Genomic DNA, 16,293 nt, shown 5'->3' with positions numbered 1-16,293 from the left:
TATATTGGGGGTGCCTAAAAATCAGAGGCCACGTACAAACAATGAATAAACCGTGAATTGGCCATGGATCGAACCAGGGCATTTGGCGTTCGACACGGGGACGCTTACACTAAGCCACGGCGGCTCGACGTTTGAAGATGATAAGGCGCGTCTAGTGAATGCACGGGTTTCGTAGAAACATATCTTCGAGATCTTTACTGAGGCGTACATGAGTAATTATGAGCATGTAAATTGAAGACGTCGGAATTAGGCGAGTGCCATATGTTTCCGGTATATTTTTTTTTTATTGGAAAGCGTTCAATGCCACTACTGAACCCTAACGGCCACTATACCAGATGGTTGCGAGCCTCTGGCTATCGGCGACATTGTGAGCCCACTCAGTGGCCTGGACTTGCGTCAACGTTTCTGAGTTGGCCAGTATAGCCTCCCTATGCTCCAGAGAAGGGACTGGTAGTAAGTCCGCCGGTGGTGGCGCCTTTTTTGCAGCTCCATAGAGTAAATTTGCACCGTGCTTCGCGTGCAGTCGTAGCGCCATCGTCTTGCACACACTTAAACCGCCCTTAATCCCCCCTGTGTCGTAGTAGTTAGTCACTAAAATTATTTAGTGACTCTAGTAGTAGTGTCGTTCGTTTCTGAACCGGTGTGATGGAACCGCGACCCGCCACGGTGGCTCAGTGGTTAGGGCGCTCGGCTACTTACCGGCGGAGTTCCCGGGTTCGAACCCGACCGCGGCGGCTGCGTTTTTATGGAGGCAAAACGCTAAGGCGCCCGTGTGCTGTGCAATGTCAGTGCACGTTAAAGATCCCCAGGTGGTCAAAATTATTCCGGAGCCCTCCACTACGGCACCTGTTTCTTCCTTCCTTCTTTCACTCCCTCCTTTATCCCTTCCCTTGCGGCGCGGCTCAGGCGTCCGGCGATATGTGAGACAGTTACTGCGCCATTTTCTTTTCCCCAAAACCAATTATTATTATTAATATTATTATTATGGAACCGCTGTCATATACAATTTCTAGTGTGGAGCAGCGTCTGTGTTGTTTTCAGAGGCCTCCTATAGAGACTCCGAGCGATCAGTCCAGCGGGAAAGCCGATGGCGTTCCGTGGACTCCCTGGCAGCGCTGCGACACGCTGTCGCGCTACACATGCGCCCTCCAATTTTTTAAAGCGAGAGCTTTACTGTCCTTGCAGGAGCGAGCAAACTCGGCTCCGAGAAAGCCTTGCAGCAGCCGGAGCGGGACGTCAACCCACGTGACATGTTTCTCTCTCTCTAGCTCTCCTTCCCTTACGGCGCAATTTGGCTGTGCAGTTAGATATGTGAGATAGTTACTGCGCCATTTACTTTCCTCAAGACCAGTTGTAGACTCCGTCGCTTACCCGCCGCGGTGGCCCAGTGGTTAGAGCGCTCGGCTACTGATCCGGAGTTTCCAGGTTCGAACCCGAACCCGACCTTGGCGGCTGCGTTTCGATGGAGGCGAAACGCTAAGACGCCCGTGTGCTGTGCGATGTCAGTGCGCGTTAATGATCCCCAGGAGGTCGAAATTATTCCGGAGCCCTCCACTGCGGCACCTCTTCCTTCCTTTCTTTTTACTCCCTCCCTGGAAGGTGATTACTCATGCATACCATATACGGTCAATGGAACTGGTTTCCTCCACAGGTTTGCCGGAAGTATCGCTAGTACATTAGACATTGATTTTAGACACCGTAGCAGGCAACCTAAATGCTATCGCATTTTCTGGTTTAAGATTGTGTCTTAAAAACTACGAATATACTCAGACTGATTTATAATAGCTGTTCATAAGAGTCTGTTAAAAGTAAATGCTGCATCGTTCGTCAGCTGCAAAAACTTGGGTACCTCTTAATGCTACATGAGGAAATTGGCATTAGACTCCAGGCTACTGGGGAATAACGACATATAGATAAAAAGAAGAGCGAATAAAATAAAGACGATAGCGTGGATAGGTAAAGCGAAAGGTTCCAGGAATACACCTTCTCAGCGACTGCAGTCACTTCTGATTTTAATGTCTCTTGACGCGATCTGTATGGATTGTGAGCGGTATAAAAATGCGCAGGCCCTGCTCCGATCCGCCTCCGAGTTCCTTCACAAACCCACCTACGGGCGTGTGTACTTCAAACACGCCACCATCGAGGTGCCCATGACGTGGCCGAAGAGAAGGAGCGCACGGGCACTTTCGTCGAGCGCCTTCTACAGGAGCGACGTGCCCGAGGAGCCGCACGGAGACAAGCCGTTCACAGAACAGGTGCATCTGTGTGGCCAGCCGGGAAACTTCATCCACCTCACTCCCAGATTTCTGGCCACAGTTAACCAGCCTGCGGGTAAGAGATGGCTTAAGCCAGGTATGGCAAGTAGTTGCCTGCACAATATTTTCGCTTTAAGTTCATTTACGGCGATAGCCATTATTGGTGAGAAAGCCCAGTGAAAGTACGTGTGTTCGCGTGACAACTTCCAGGATGTGGGAAAGGTCAAAAGACGCTCCCACAGTGTTAGGGCCCAGGGGTCGAGAGATGGAGAGAGAGAGAGAGCGAGAGGGCGCCTAAAAAGAAAAAAAAATAGAATTGGCCAAACATGGCAATTACCCAGTCAAACAATCGGCCGAAACCGGAGGCTGGGCGGCTACGACTGCTTTGCTATCACACCTCCTCTGCTCTTGCTGCGCTTATCTCTTGCTTCAATATGGCTGTCGAAAACAGCGTCTCTCCATTTTCTCTCTTTCCTTCTTCTCTTTTCTCCCCACTACATTCGTAACCTCGCATGCTCTCTTGGCCGCTTCGGTCGGTGACCTTGGACGGACTTCACCCACGCAACGGCTCGAGGTGGACTCCGTGTTATAATCATAAGCTGCTACGGACGCGGCCAGGAGATATTGAAAACGGGTGGGTGGGTGGCTGCATAACTCAGAGATCACCCGGTTGTTTGGGAGAGGAGGTGTGCTGATTAGGAAAAAAAAGCAAACCTTGCCGCGACGAAACTGAAGAGTGGACCAAGGCGTGCGCAGTGTGTTTTGTCTCGCTCTGTCATGTCGGCCTTGTTCAGCGTTGATCGCTGCAGAAAGTTTGTTTTAATGCTGTCCCCGTTCATCCCGCACTTAGACCAAATAGGCTGCCAAAAAGTTTTAACAAACTCTGTCCACGTAGCATTCCTTTCCAGAGCGCCTCTTTTGCGCGCGCACCGGAACACCCAACAGCGCACCTCTCTCCGTGGTCACGTGTGCTCTGGAGGGACGGGATTGGTGGGTGCTTCAGTGCGCGCCCCAAATACGAACACTTTTTCAGCCAGAGTGCCGGAGTTGGTCACGATTCCAAATTTCAAAAACTAATTTCGCTATTACTGACGTCCAGTTACGAGGCTCCACGAAAACGAGTCGTCAAACCTGCAACAGTTAAATAGTCGGTTATTAGTAATATTTTGTAATAATTTCTTAGGGTGAATCATATTAACTCTAGTAAGCATAATTCCTTGATCTCCAATGTTCGTCAACACTGGTATAACTATGTCTGTTTTGTACCTCAGAAAGCTAACCTAAAAAATCAGTTGCGGGCCTCTTGGAACGCATTGTAAATGACATAGAATATGTTTAAATAGCTGAGGTGCGAGTCACTGTGTGTGCGCGTGCGATTTGCTGTTGGAGTTCATGAGACAGACATCCAGAACACCTTTGTTGTAGACGGCCTCGCGTCACATATGGGGCATTCGACCTGTCTCATGTCGAGTGAAGAGAAATTGCACGACCAGTACACGATGACAGCTTTCTCCTTGCTATGCTTGAGATTGCGCTAGCACGTAATGCTGAGGCTACTGTTTGGAAATAAAAACAGTGTTGTTTTATAAAGACTCTCACATTCGCAGCGTACGTGTTCGTGCACGAGTGGGCCCACTTCAGGTACGGCGTGTTCGACGAGTATGGCAGCCTCAACGACAGCAGGCACCCCTTCACCTACTGCCGCAATGAAAAGGTGAGTAGCACGGGAAACGGTACTCGGGTCAAACAATAATGGGAGGGGTGCACTGCTACCGGTACGCATTTGTCGAACAAAAAAACTGATTATACATTGATATTAGAACTACTGCATTAGAAGGAGGTCCTCGTGGACACGAAGGGCTGAAATGAAAATCCCAACGTTCCGCGACCAACTCGGTCCCTTAATTTGCTCATAGGCGGCTAAAATTAGCACCCAGCAGACAGCATGAATGAATGAATGAAAACTTATTGGTCCACCGAGGACGAGCCCTCAAATCCCCGGTGCCGGCACGCTGGTAGGGGATGCTCCGCAAACCAAGGACAAGTTGCATTGTTTCTTCACGGCCTCAGCCGCCAGGCAGGCGGCTTCAAAGGCTTCTCTACTGTTGATATATGCTATAGACATCATTAGACCTCGCCTCTTTTCCGTCGTTACGTGACGTAGGTGATTTTCATTGGTGGAAATCAGACATCTTAGACACGCCTTTATGCTCTATTTTGTGAAGGACCGACTCAATCTCGAAATGTTGCTCGGGCCCAGGTTTCAGGACGTGGGAGCTCCACCGACTCTTGCGTTGCAAGCCTAACCAGACAGAATTTCGTTAAAGATGTTCGCTTTAAAAACAGCTGTAGAGATCTTGAGACCCAACCTTAACCTTTACTGGTAAAGGCTTTGACCACGTCAACATCTGCGAACGTGCCGTTTTCCAAGGCACGTTCGCGACCAAGAGATAAATTTAAACGCCATAAAAAATTTGCAGTGGCTTAACTTGGCTAACCCTAAAATTCATCGAAAAGCAAGGACGCTTGCTAAGCGTCTGAGGTTCGTCCATGGCAGCTCCGCTACACGCTCGCGACAGCCGTTCCATATGTACCCACACGACCACGTGGCTACGATGTGGCATTACATGGTCTTTGGACACCCCCATCTGATGTCATCACGTGGCTTCACATCAACCAGTAGGATGTTCTTAAGGCCAACGGTCAACTAAAGTTCATGGATCAAGGTCAGGGGTCAAGGGTTCGACACCATAACTGTACGACTATGGTCATACGCGACTAACGTGGTAGGGCTGAAAGTCTTTCACGGTCATTCTCCGATCTACGCGACGACTGATTTACCTAGCGTAGTGAAGCCTTTCGCTTCAATAAAATGCCAAGACGCGCAGAGATTTGCTCTGCAACAAGGTCTTTAGTGCTCCGCTTAAGGCGGGGCAATCTCTATTTGTGCATGAGAAGAGTTCCGAGAGCTTTATCGCTTCGGCGCTTGATGCCGCCAAGTCAATGCGTCGATAGCTCCACAGTATGACCGAATTCGAATGCTTCTGGTAGCGAATAAAAAAAGTACATTTGGCCTATTTTCATGCTATTTTTTTATAAAGACCTCAGGCCTAGGGAAAAAGCTTCGTGTCATGAAACAGCGATTGAATACAATGTGCAGACCCGCCGCGGTGGCTCAGTGGTTAGGGCGCTCGACTACTGATCCGGAGTTCCCGGGTTCTAACCCGACCGCGACGGCTGCGTTTTTATGGAGGAAAAATGCTAAGGCTCCCGTGTGCTGTGCGATGTCAGTGCACGTTAAAGATCCCCAGGTGGTCGAGATTATTCTGGAGCCCTCCACTACGGCACCTCTTCCTCCTTTCTTCTTTCACTCCCTCCTTTTTCCCTTCCCTTACGGCGCGGTTCAGGTGTCCAACGATATATGAGACAGATACTGCGCCATTTCCTTTCGCCCAAAACCAAGTATTATTATTATGATTCGGCGGACGCGGTTTTTCAGACTGTCCTCTCGCGTCTCTGAACTGTCTGCGCGTGGCAGCGATTGTGGCCCAGCTGGAGCCAGTGGGCAGGCGCCGTGCAATTTCTTTTCCATTCTTCCATTCATTATTAAAGCAGTCGGATTAATTACAGCCGCTTCCTTGCGTTCGCCTGACCCTGTTTCCTAGTAAGTGGTAATTTCAGAGCAGCCAAGGTAAACTATGCGAGGATGCTTAAGCTTCGCTTTTAAAAGTGGAACGCGACAGCGTGTTGCAGCACTGCCATGTAGTCCACGGAACGCCATCGCCCGTTCGGCGCGACGCCTTGCCCGTTGGGCAAATCGCTCAGAGTCTCTAGGAGCCCTCTCACAACAGCCCATCCGCCGCCCGAAGAGATCACGAACGGGCTGCAGTTACCTTGCTCCGCGAGTTGGCCGGTGTGCATCTCCGTTTATGTTTGTGGGTGTTTAGCGTACCAGGGCGACTCAAGCTTTGAGGGACGCCGTAGTGAAGGGATCCGGAAATTTCGACATCCTGGGGTTCTTTAATGTGCACTGACATCGCACAGTACACGGGCCTCTAGAATTTCGCCTCCATCGAAATTCGACCGCTGCGGCCAGAATCGAACCCGCGTCTGTCGAGCGCCGTAACCACTGAGCCAGCGCGGCGGCCGCGTCTCTGTTGTGATTATAATTTGAGAGGAAAGGAAAGGTGCAGTAACTCTATCACATATCGGCGGACACCTCAGCCACACCGTGAGGGTGTGGGAAGAGGCAGGTGAACCGGACGTTCCGGGGAGGTCCACGAAGGATGGGCTGGTGTCCTTTCACGACATTACTATAATCATTACAAACTTGAGCGGAGAATTTACCCCCGTCCCCGGACAAGGAATTCATGAAGGCGCAGGAATGCGTCTGGCAAAGACTAGACGAGATCGTTCGTCAACACATAACCCGCCGCGTTGGCTCAGTGTCTGATCCGGAGTACCACACCCGACCGCGGCTGCCGCGTTTCGATGCAGGCGAAACGCAAAAGGCGCCCGTGTGCTGTGCGATGTCAGTGCCCGTTAAAGATCCCCAGGTGGTCGAAATTATTCCGCAGTCCTCCACTACGGCACATCTTTCTTCCTTCCTTCTCTCAGTCCCTCCTTAATCTCTTCCCTCATGGAGCGGTTCAGGTGTCCGCCGAGATGCGAGACAGATGCTGCGCCATTTCCTCTCCACAAAAACCAATTTAACGATTTTCAAGTCTTCGCTTAATTTAGTGCGCTCCTTACCTGCTTTGAAATTTGCACCTTAATTAGTCCAAGCTGCCCGTCACTGCTGCGTATACGTGCGAATTAATGAATTTAATGCAATGAGCATTCATTAATAACTGAGCTGCGGAGGCTTTCAATATCTCTATATTTTAATATGCTCGGCAGAATGCTCCATTCATTGGTTCTGCTAACTAAATATCGGAAAGAAGCAAACAGTCACTCAGGCGCGCGGAAGAAATCGGGCCATGTTGGCCTTTTTTGTTATGGGTTTCGTTTAAGTGAAGGAAATTGATTGATTAATTGTTTATTAAATCAGAGACTATTTAGAAGCAAGTATAAAAAAAACACAACCACATGTTAGCGATGAGATCCGAACCCATGTCCTGCGCACATCTAGCACCATGCTTTACCAACTGAGCGACACCAGTCGCTGTCGACCGTTTCGCCTTCCACTTTCAAAAAGGAATGTATTTTAAGTGTTCAGGTGTCCAAAGATATGAGTCAGATACTGTGCCATTTCCTTTCCCCCAAAAAAACCAATTATTATTATTGCCTTACTTTAGGTACGTCCTGTCATTCAGGTATGCAATATGCTGATCGCATATGGAAGCGGTGAGCACTATTTTGAATTCTTGGTTTCATGCTTAGGCAGCAAGATAATAAGTAACAATAATAATTAGTTTTGCGGGAAAGGAAATGGCGCAGTATCTGTCTTATATATCGTCGGACACCTGTACCCCTGAACCGCGCCGTAAGGGAAGAGATAAAGGAGGGAGTGAAAGAAGAAAGGAAGAAAGATGTGCAGTAGTGGAGGGCTCCGGAATAATTTCGACCGCCTGGATGTCTTTAACGTGCACTGACATCGCACAGCACACGGGCGCCCTATCGTTTTTCCTCCATAAGAGCGCAGCCGCCGCGGTCGGGTTCGAACCCGGCAACTCCGGATCAGTAGTGGAGCGCCCTAACCACTGAGCTTCCGCGGCGGGTCAAGATTATTAAGCTTCTTCGTGATTTCTGGGCTCCGAAAACTCTCGTGGGCACCTGTAAACTCGAAGAACAACGTAGTTGAATACTGCATTTTTGTGGCAGCTTTACTCTTGCATGTGTGTTTCAGCGCCGTATTGGAAGCATATAGCCTAGACTTTAACGCGGTCGCATACCTAGGCCATGAGCAGCAATTGCGCATGCGCAGACGGTCCGAAGAGGGCAGGTGTGCCTGGCCCTAATATAGCCTGTCGGAGCCCTGTGCGCGTGAGTATTGATGGCCGTTGGTAGCGGCACAGGGTAGCAGTGGGAGTACACGCGATGCTGAAAAGTTTGGTTCTGTCAGTTCTCAGAGGGGAGTACGGCCCAGCAGCCCAATTTTTTACGTGTTCTAATTCGACACTTCTTTACTACACTGGTCATCAGAACTACACTGGTCGTCTGAATTCTCCTCCTCGTTCTTCTTATGCCACTTTTCCGACTGTGCCTGACGCAGAAGCTGCCACGGGAACGAGCTTCGAATCGGCTTCCGAGTTCCAGGTCTCCATGTTCGAGATCATCGACGGCACCACCGAAGACACCACCGCCGATAGAGTGGACGATTTCCAGAGGGTGGCGTCCGGAGGGTCCTTCCTGGTCACGGAAGATATTGTGGAAGAGGACGTGCCTCCGGGAAAAATCTGGGACCTGGCCGTGGAGGATGTGCGCCCGGGAGAGTACCTCACGCTCCTGGTGGAGCTCACGTGGACGTGGCCAGGAGCTCATCTGACTTCTGGAATGGGTAAGTACTTCAAGAAGATACGTGTACTGTGGAGCTCAGAGGGGCATAATCCACTTATTAGGTGCAGATTTCCTGGATGAACTGAGAAAGTTGGCGATTAATCATAGGACGGCCTCATCGAAGGCGTGACGACAGCTGATGAGAGAGGGAGGCGAGCATTTGCAAAATTGTTTTATTATGATATTTCTTATCGTAGTATAGTTCGCGCTGCGTTGCTTTAGCCTACATGAATACGTAATATAGAGTTTTCACTGAAGTGCGCTGCATGATGTTCAAGGTTTAAATCCACCGCTAAACATCTTCTGTAACTACAGTTGTATTTTTGAGATCTATTTAACGGCGCCTTTTGCTTAACTGAGGCTAACAGACAAGCACCGCCTTATTCACAGCACTACTATCCAGTAGTACTGTGGAGAACTTTAGGAACGCATCAAGAAGTGTTAGTCGTTCTGTGCAGAACATTCGGAATTCGTATAAAGTAGTTATTAGAACCAGTGGTTGTCTTTCATCATCTGCAGAGAACCGTCTGGTATCCCCCTACGGACTTTAAAAGTGAAGACGAGGTCCCATTGAGTTAGCCAGCTGGCACACAAAACAGGCGCACATGTCTGCCGTGACTGGATGAAAGAAACGGCTTGTGGTTTCATACGTCTTGTGTTTTGGCAGCATAACGAAGGTAGACACCTATTGGCACCTACAGCTGCACAGTATTACTGCACGCGTTTTTTATTACTTGTAATTTTGTCCAGGGTTCCTTTCTTTTTAGCAGTACAACTAATTACCCGAAGCGTATGAGAAATAAAAAGCGCAACGAGCAACCGCGGATAAAAAAATGTGCGGGAATTTTACATTTTTGTTGTATATACATGTGTTGCAAAGTAACAAATTGAATTGAAGCTTTGGCTATGAGACGTGGCGTGGAAATCCTCTAGTACGGCGGAGGGAATTATAACTTAGTAAGCTTTTTTACTCTATACCACAGACACAACTCTGCACAGCGGTCAGAGAGCGCATTGATGCGCTGGGTGTGACTGTCTTCCAAAATTCATCTGGGATTTCAGTAGATAACTTTTTAGAATTGCTTAGCTTTTACCTTTCTTCTACACTTGTTGAGTTTGACAATGCTTCTTACTTGCAGAAGCAAGGCATATGTATTGGTTCGCGTATTGCACCGGTTTTAAGCGACTTGTTTTTAGCGTCAGAAATATTGACGCTCCATCAGAACAGACGTATGATTAGTAAAGGTACCAACGTAAACGAGCTCCGCACTGACGATCAATTGGTGCGCCTGAGAATGACTCGTTTCAATGTGCGGCATTTCTGCTCATCACCTGGCTGACTGTGCATAGCCGAGAAAGCACATGTTTCGGTTTTCGACACGCTATCAACACAGCGTTGTTCATTGACATAAGTATGTAACTGACGTGTGTATGTAAGTATGTAACTAGTTATCTAGCAATAAGTTAGCTCCACGTCTTGACCCTTCGCCACTATTAGACGTCAGACAGACAGACGCTCATGGCATCTTGACCAAGAATGACCCCTTTAAACGTTCCGTCGTGCAATATGCACAGCGAGAAAGCACACAGGACTTCTGCGGGAACTGGGCGAGAGAAACGAAAGTATAGCGCTTATCTCAGCTCATATCAGTGGCGCAGCTTAGGGTGACGTCACACTAAAATGGTGTCGTCTTTCCCCTTCAGCGACGTTACTTTTTTCGCAGATTCCGGCCAGGAGATTGGAGTGTCAAAACATGACGCTGGCCTCGAAGTCGACTTTGGAAACCAGACTGTGATCACGGAAGCCGATGTGGTCGAAGGCAACCTGGACCCACTGTCATCAAGTGACCGGCACATCACCACTTTGTCACTTCCCCGCACCTTCTCCTCGCTTGGGCAAGATGGCTCATTGAACTGGCACACTGACCTGACAGCTCAAGTAGCCAACAGCGAAGGGCTGAAGTTCGAACGTGGTGCGAGTGTCTTACGTACCTCCGCCTGTGACGACTCCAGTCGCTACCACCACGAAAGCCTCAACGACCACAAAGGCCACAAAGGTCGCCACAACGGAAGCTATCGCGACGACGCGAATTGTTGACGCAACAAAAGAAATTAATGAGAATTCGCTTTTCGTCGGGTACCCCTTCTTCTGGGTTGCACTCAATTGCCTGCATCGCAGCGGCGATTATCATCGTGGTCCCGGTGTCGGGGACACTGAACAGGAAGAAGCGCCGGCTGGCGGTAGAAGAGAGAACCACCGCCGCCGCTTCCTTGCACCTGGGAAGCCCATCGTTTTCTACGAATTCGCAATTGAAATAAAAGCTATCGTTATGTGTACGAAACAACAGCATAGGCGTGTGTTTATATATATTTACAAAACTTCCTTCTTAACTCTTTCTCTTTGTGCGTTTCCGTTAAATATTTTCGGTGAAAAACTGCGAGGTTTAAAATGTAATGCAGTACATGCGAATGGTGCCAGTTAAATACGCATTTCAGTGTTACAAGCTTCGTTAAAACATTACTTCTTATTATGAAGTTTGTTGGCGAAATGAAGGTTTTTAAACAAAATCTGATCACAAGTTGCAGTGATATGCCTGTATCGGTTCAAGCAGCGGTCGTCTGCCCTTAGACAAGGGTTCCGCTAGCATTTGCCGCCTTCGGAGCACTCTGCACCAGACCTATTTGGTCCTCGCACCAGTCGCTGGCCAGCAGTGCTTCCCATTGCTCCGCACTCTGGTTTGTAATCATATAGGGACAAAGTCAATGTCCCGACATTTCCAAATAATGAGATGTAAGGTGGGTTTTACCTTGAACCATGTGCACCTGTCGATGTAAACAGTGTGGCGCATCTTGTTCAGTACATGTAGTCTATCAGGATATGAGCCTGTCTGAAGCTGCCTCCATGCAACAGCCAATCCCCGGCTGAGTGGTTTATGCGGCGGAGGATAGGTCCCCCTGCTACCCCTGTAACATTCCAGCATGGCCGAGTGTTCTAGGGGGACCGACACCTGGCCAAACATGCTGCATAATTTCAACCTTATACTTGTCGCCTGGTCTTTCGCCACATTCTCCCTTGGTAGCTACATTCCTACCACAGTCACGGCGATTCGAAGTGTCCCGAATATTTCAGAGCCACCGGAAGTGTAGCCGAGTTGAAATTTCTGATCGAGAAGGGTTCGGTGTTGCGCTCTACTGCCAATGATTGGGGAGAGCCTTGGGATACCTGCAAGGTTTGCGGTGAAGTGCGGTCCGACGTAAAATCCATCGCAAGAGTAATAGTAAAGTGCGGGACGGATCACATACAGAGAAATCGAACGAAGAACTACTGATTCCGCTTGGATAGCGTAGACTCTGGCGCCGTTCTGTTAACACGTGGGGAACAGATATTTTGGACACATTACGCGCACAGGTGGGGTGGTTGCGCCTGCAAGTTTTTCGAGAGCGCATGTATGTTGGCGTGATATGCAAAATTTGTTGGCCCACAGCTTTGAAGGCAACTGTGTTTTCGATATTCTTAATACTTATATGGATATCACTGCCGGCTGCAGGCATTTTAATTAATAAAGAGACTAACAGTAAGAGTTCAGAACTTAGCTATTCAATATTAGTTAGCCAGCCTACCAGTTAGGAAGTCTCAGCTGTATTCTGATGCGCCACTTTACTGGCCATGCTATACCGAAAAAAAAAGCGCTCTTCTTACTCAAAAAGCCTGCGTCTAAAATAGCAGATCTTAGAAGCGGTGGCTGCGTTTTTATGGAGGAAAAACGCTAAGGCGCCCGTGTGCTGTGCGATGTCAGTGCACGTTAAAGATCCCCAGGTGGTCGAAATTATTCCGGAGCCCTCCACTACGGCACCTATTCTTCCTTTCTTCTTTCACTCTCTCCTTTATCCCTTCCCTTACGGCGCGGTTAAGGTGTCCAAAGATATATGAGACAGATACTGCGCCATTTCCTTTCCCCCAAAAAACCAATTATTATTATTATTAGAAGGTATAAACCTGTGATGGATTCAGCGTCTCCGCATGACGCACATAGATTCGACGGCGTGAACCCCGAACGGCATAACTATAGATTAAGGCGAGGTATCCTACAACGCAACAGTGTCATAGAAACCTCACATTGTCTTGATGTACAGTAACGTATATTCCATGGGAATTTCAAATGCTCGAAATCCGCTGTACCAAGGATGGGCTCATGGCTCAGGTAATGGTGAATTTGGAAGCGTTCATACCGGGACATGGTCAGAAGTATGAGGTTTGGAACGCCCTGGGCAACTGGGCCATTGATAGCAGATTTCGCTAGGAAATCGGCTATAGAATTTGAGGAAATGCCTGGTATCCACTGGTATGCCTGGTATGTCCTGGTATCCACTGAAAACGCACCTCTATGACAAAACGGGGCACGAAGTACAGTAGGGATCGGTAAAGGAGAGTATTTTGCGAGCTGGGCTACATGCGTTAGCGCTGACAACATTGTGCAACGCCTCCTTTATAAAACTATGTCTGTCAGTTCCGACGCCACACAATAGGACCGCCGCGGACGCTGCGGTTCACGTGCCGCTCGCGACGCGGCGCTGCTAGCTGCACTGTGCCGTCGTTCAGAACGCAGCTGGAACATGTGCGCCGCCCCCGACTTGCGCTGCTCATGTTGGTTGTAGAGTTGTACATAGCTCTACATTTAATTCAGTTCGTCGATTATGCTAACCAAGCGCTGTTCGAGAGCTTTTATCGCGAATATTGAAAGTGATACAAGCGATATGATTGCGTGACACAGCCGCCGCGCCAGTCACGAGCAGTTTCGTTTGTTCATTCAGGCGTTGCTTTGAACCCGCCGCGGTGGCTCAGTGGTTAGGGCGCTCGAATACTGATCCGGAGTACCCGGGTTCGAACGCCCACCGTGGCAGCTGCGTTTTTATGGAGGAAAAACGCTAAGACGCCCGTGTGCTGTGCGATGTCAGTGCACGTTAAAGATCCCCAGGTGGTCGAAATTATTCCGGAGCCCTCCACTACGGCACCTCATTCCTCTTTTCTTCTTTCAATCCCTCCTTAATCCCTTCCCTTACGGCGCGGTTCAGGTGTCCGCCGATATATGAGAAAGGTACTGCGCCATTTGCTTTCCACACAAAAACCAATTATTGTTATTATTATTATTATTATTATTGCTTTGATGTCGACTAGCCCACTAGCCAAACGCTTCAGCTGTCGCTCACGGGGCTGGGCAGAAACTCAAAACGTAATAATAGCCAAAAACTGGGCTTTTCCTCGGTTATGTGATTTGCCTGCTTTATAACAGGCTTTCGGTTCGTTCCCACGGCCCAGATTTTCTTACACTCAACCACATGATACATTTAACAATAGAACATTTATTTGAGTACTTATCTGAACTTGTTTTGCCTGCAACTGGCCGCATGGCATGCTACAATTTTAGCAGCTTCCGTGACATTGGTTTCTTAATTTGCGTACATCTTGGCGACTGAATTCTTGTCTGTGATATTAAAAGCATATGGTTAGTCAGCAGCGGTTCTTCCTGTGGCCTGGATCTTCGTTCTTGCTCACCAAAATGGACATATTCCCACAAGAACGTCAACAGCATGTTCCCCACTTGTTTCTAGCGCTTTGGAAATGGATTTCCTGTGAAACAGCATTATGTCGACAAACCGCTTGAGGTCCAATACCTATCAAAACAGACGCTATAACTCTTTGGTTGGATACTTTAGTCCATCATGCATGCCATTAGTTTGCAATAAGTTCCTCAAAGGGGGCACTGCCCTTTGGTTTTTCCGCAAGTTGAATGCAGCTCGCGCAGCTGAGCCTTTCTGACAAGACCCAGGCCAGATATCCCCCAATAACTACATACACTAGCCACTTCGGGGTTGGGGAGTCATGGTGTAGCGCAAAGATGTCGCGATCTGTTCTTTGCTGCTGATGGAGAAAAGCCCTTGCTTGTACGGCTGCGTTAATTTCTGAGTGTCTTCATTGGAAACCGCTGCATCAGTACAGAATGAGGCTGAGCTGTTGACATTGCTTCGAACTGATCCAGACACAATACCCGTCTTCAACATCTTCTCAAGTCCGCAGAGTACAGTCTTCACATCCAGAGCATCAATGCAACCTGCTCGCCTTCAAAGGAACCCGAACAGTGCCTCAATCGGATATCACTCGAAAACTTTCGATTCAAAAATATGAACTCCTTTTCCTTCAGAAGGTAACGAATGCATACTACATTCAGTGTTGATTTCAGTACCAGTGCTGTGTATGTCTCGTTGGTAAAGAAATTTTGTCAGGGTGGCTGTCCTTTCTCAGTCCTTCGATGTATTCAAGGAAATCAGCCATTGCAACCTTTAGCCATCGCTGGCGCAACTCGAGGTCGGCAGGAATCTTGTGGAGTGATACCACGCGGCGTCTTTCTTTTTTGCACTTGATGTGCACATATATAGGCACACAGCAGTACCTCATTATGCACGCTGTCAGTACACAAACGGAAGGAAACCAAACGTCACGGCGTATTCCTGCGCCCGTTGATAACAGCGAATAAAACATTTCTTTGTTGATCTCGCACGAAACAACGCACGAACGCGCCCAGCAAGCCTGCGCACGGTCGGGCCAGATGGTACTAGTGTCAGCCGGCAGCGCCACGAGCGGCAAGCGCTGGCGAATGAGAAAGAGTGACAAGAAAGAGTGTGATTCAGCAAGAGGGCTCTTTTGACAGGCATAGTTTCATAAAGGAGGTGTTGCAATGTGGGAGCACGCGGCACTGCAGCAATAGGCCGCAGCGTTCATTTCAGCTCTCGCTTGCATGACCAGGGTTAGCTGAGCTAAGCAGCAGCCATTTTTTTTTTCAGCAGTGCGTTTCTTTTCTTGAGGGATACTGGAAGAGCCTGGGCACAAAAGAACGCCACTTTGCGGCACTGTGGAGAGCAAAACCATTATTTCAGCCATCCTTTTTCCATATTTGGAACATTGCTACCCAGTTGCAACGGATAAGATGGGCACGGTGACTGGCTTCGCGCCCGCTCTACTGCTTTTGTTAAGCACTGCGTCGTCAGTCGACATCGACACCTCGGATAGAAGCAACAAGGAACTGGGGGTATCCATCGGCGACAACGTTCCTCCGGACGAGTCCACAATTGACAACATCAAGGTAAGCAGCTGCTCCATTTATACTGGTACCTGGTACCTGCGTTCCCAAGCCTCGTATGTATCCCGCGAAGTGTTTTTTTTCCAGCGCATTGTTTTTGCCATAGGGATGTGAAGCGACCAAAATACGTGGCAAGGGCGTCTAGAAGATAGAACAAAATGCAGAATGCATGGTCAGAGAGGTGTCCAACCGCGCTTCCACTGTGGAAGCTCTAGTGCGCTTTCACGCCAATGCGTCTACAGCTCGTTAACCCGCCGCGGTTTTGAAAACTTTTCATACAGATCGATCCCCATATCCTCTGTTTCTGCCCCCTCACCTCTTTTATTTCATTTTTCCATTCTGCCTGCTATCCTTTATTTCTGCTTCCCCACCTCAGGTGCTTCAGTATCGATGACAGATGCCGG

General features: G+C 48.8%; 2 protein-coding genes across 2 annotated transcripts; both read left to right on the top strand.

Moving 5' to 3' along the window:
* Positions 1 to 2,145: 2,145 nt before the first annotated feature.
* LOC144108091 (calcium-activated chloride channel regulator family member 3-like) lies at positions 2,146 to 8,124 on the top strand. The gene is made up of 3 exons (XM_077641371.1): positions 2,146 to 2,331; positions 3,863 to 3,969; positions 8,104 to 8,124. Exons 1-3 carry the CDS (start codon positions 2,151 to 2,153, stop codon positions 8,122 to 8,124), a joined length of 309 nt encoding a protein of 102 aa, XP_077497497.1. The 5' UTR covers positions 2,146 to 2,150.
* Positions 8,125 to 8,473: 349 nt separating this feature from the next.
* On the top strand, positions 8,474 to 11,032 carry LOC144107639 (uncharacterized). The gene is made up of 2 exons (XM_077640739.1): positions 8,474 to 8,754; positions 10,478 to 11,032. The coding sequence occupies exons 1-2, from the start codon at positions 8,520 to 8,522 to the stop codon at positions 10,849 to 10,851; spliced, it is 609 nt and encodes a 202-aa protein (XP_077496865.1). The 5' UTR covers positions 8,474 to 8,519; the 3' UTR covers positions 10,852 to 11,032.
* The last annotated feature ends 5,261 nt before the right edge of the window (positions 11,033 to 16,293 follow it).

Source organism: Amblyomma americanum, chromosome 10 (genome assembly GCF_052857255.1).
Source record: "Amblyomma americanum isolate KBUSLIRL-KWMA chromosome 10, ASM5285725v1, whole genome shotgun sequence".
NCBI classification, from domain to species: domain Eukaryota; kingdom Metazoa; phylum Arthropoda; class Arachnida; order Ixodida; family Ixodidae; genus Amblyomma; species Amblyomma americanum.
Note: the sequence above shows the minus strand (reverse complement) of the source record. Positions and strands in the feature narration are given on the sequence as shown.

Excerpts from the sequence above, each read along its gene's own strand:
- LOC144108091 (XM_077641371.1), top strand. The coding sequence starts at position 2,151 with ATGACGTGGCCGAAGAGAAGGAGCGCACGGGCACTTTCGTCGAGCGCC. Across the intron at positions 2,332-3,862 it reads CACAGTTAACCAGCCTGCGG|CGTACGTGTTCGTGCACGAG; the intron begins GTAAGAGATGGC and ends TCACATTCGCAG. Across the intron at positions 3,970-8,103 it reads CCTACTGCCGCAATGAAAAG|CGCCGTATTGGAAGCATATA; the intron begins GTGAGTAGCACG and ends TGTGTGTTTCAG.
- LOC144107639 (XM_077640739.1), top strand. The coding sequence starts at position 8,520 with ATGTTCGAGATCATCGACGGCACCACCGAAGACACCACCGCCGATAGA. Across the intron at positions 8,755-10,477 it reads TCATCTGACTTCTGGAATGG|ATTCCGGCCAGGAGATTGGA; the intron begins GTAAGTACTTCA and ends CTTTTTTCGCAG.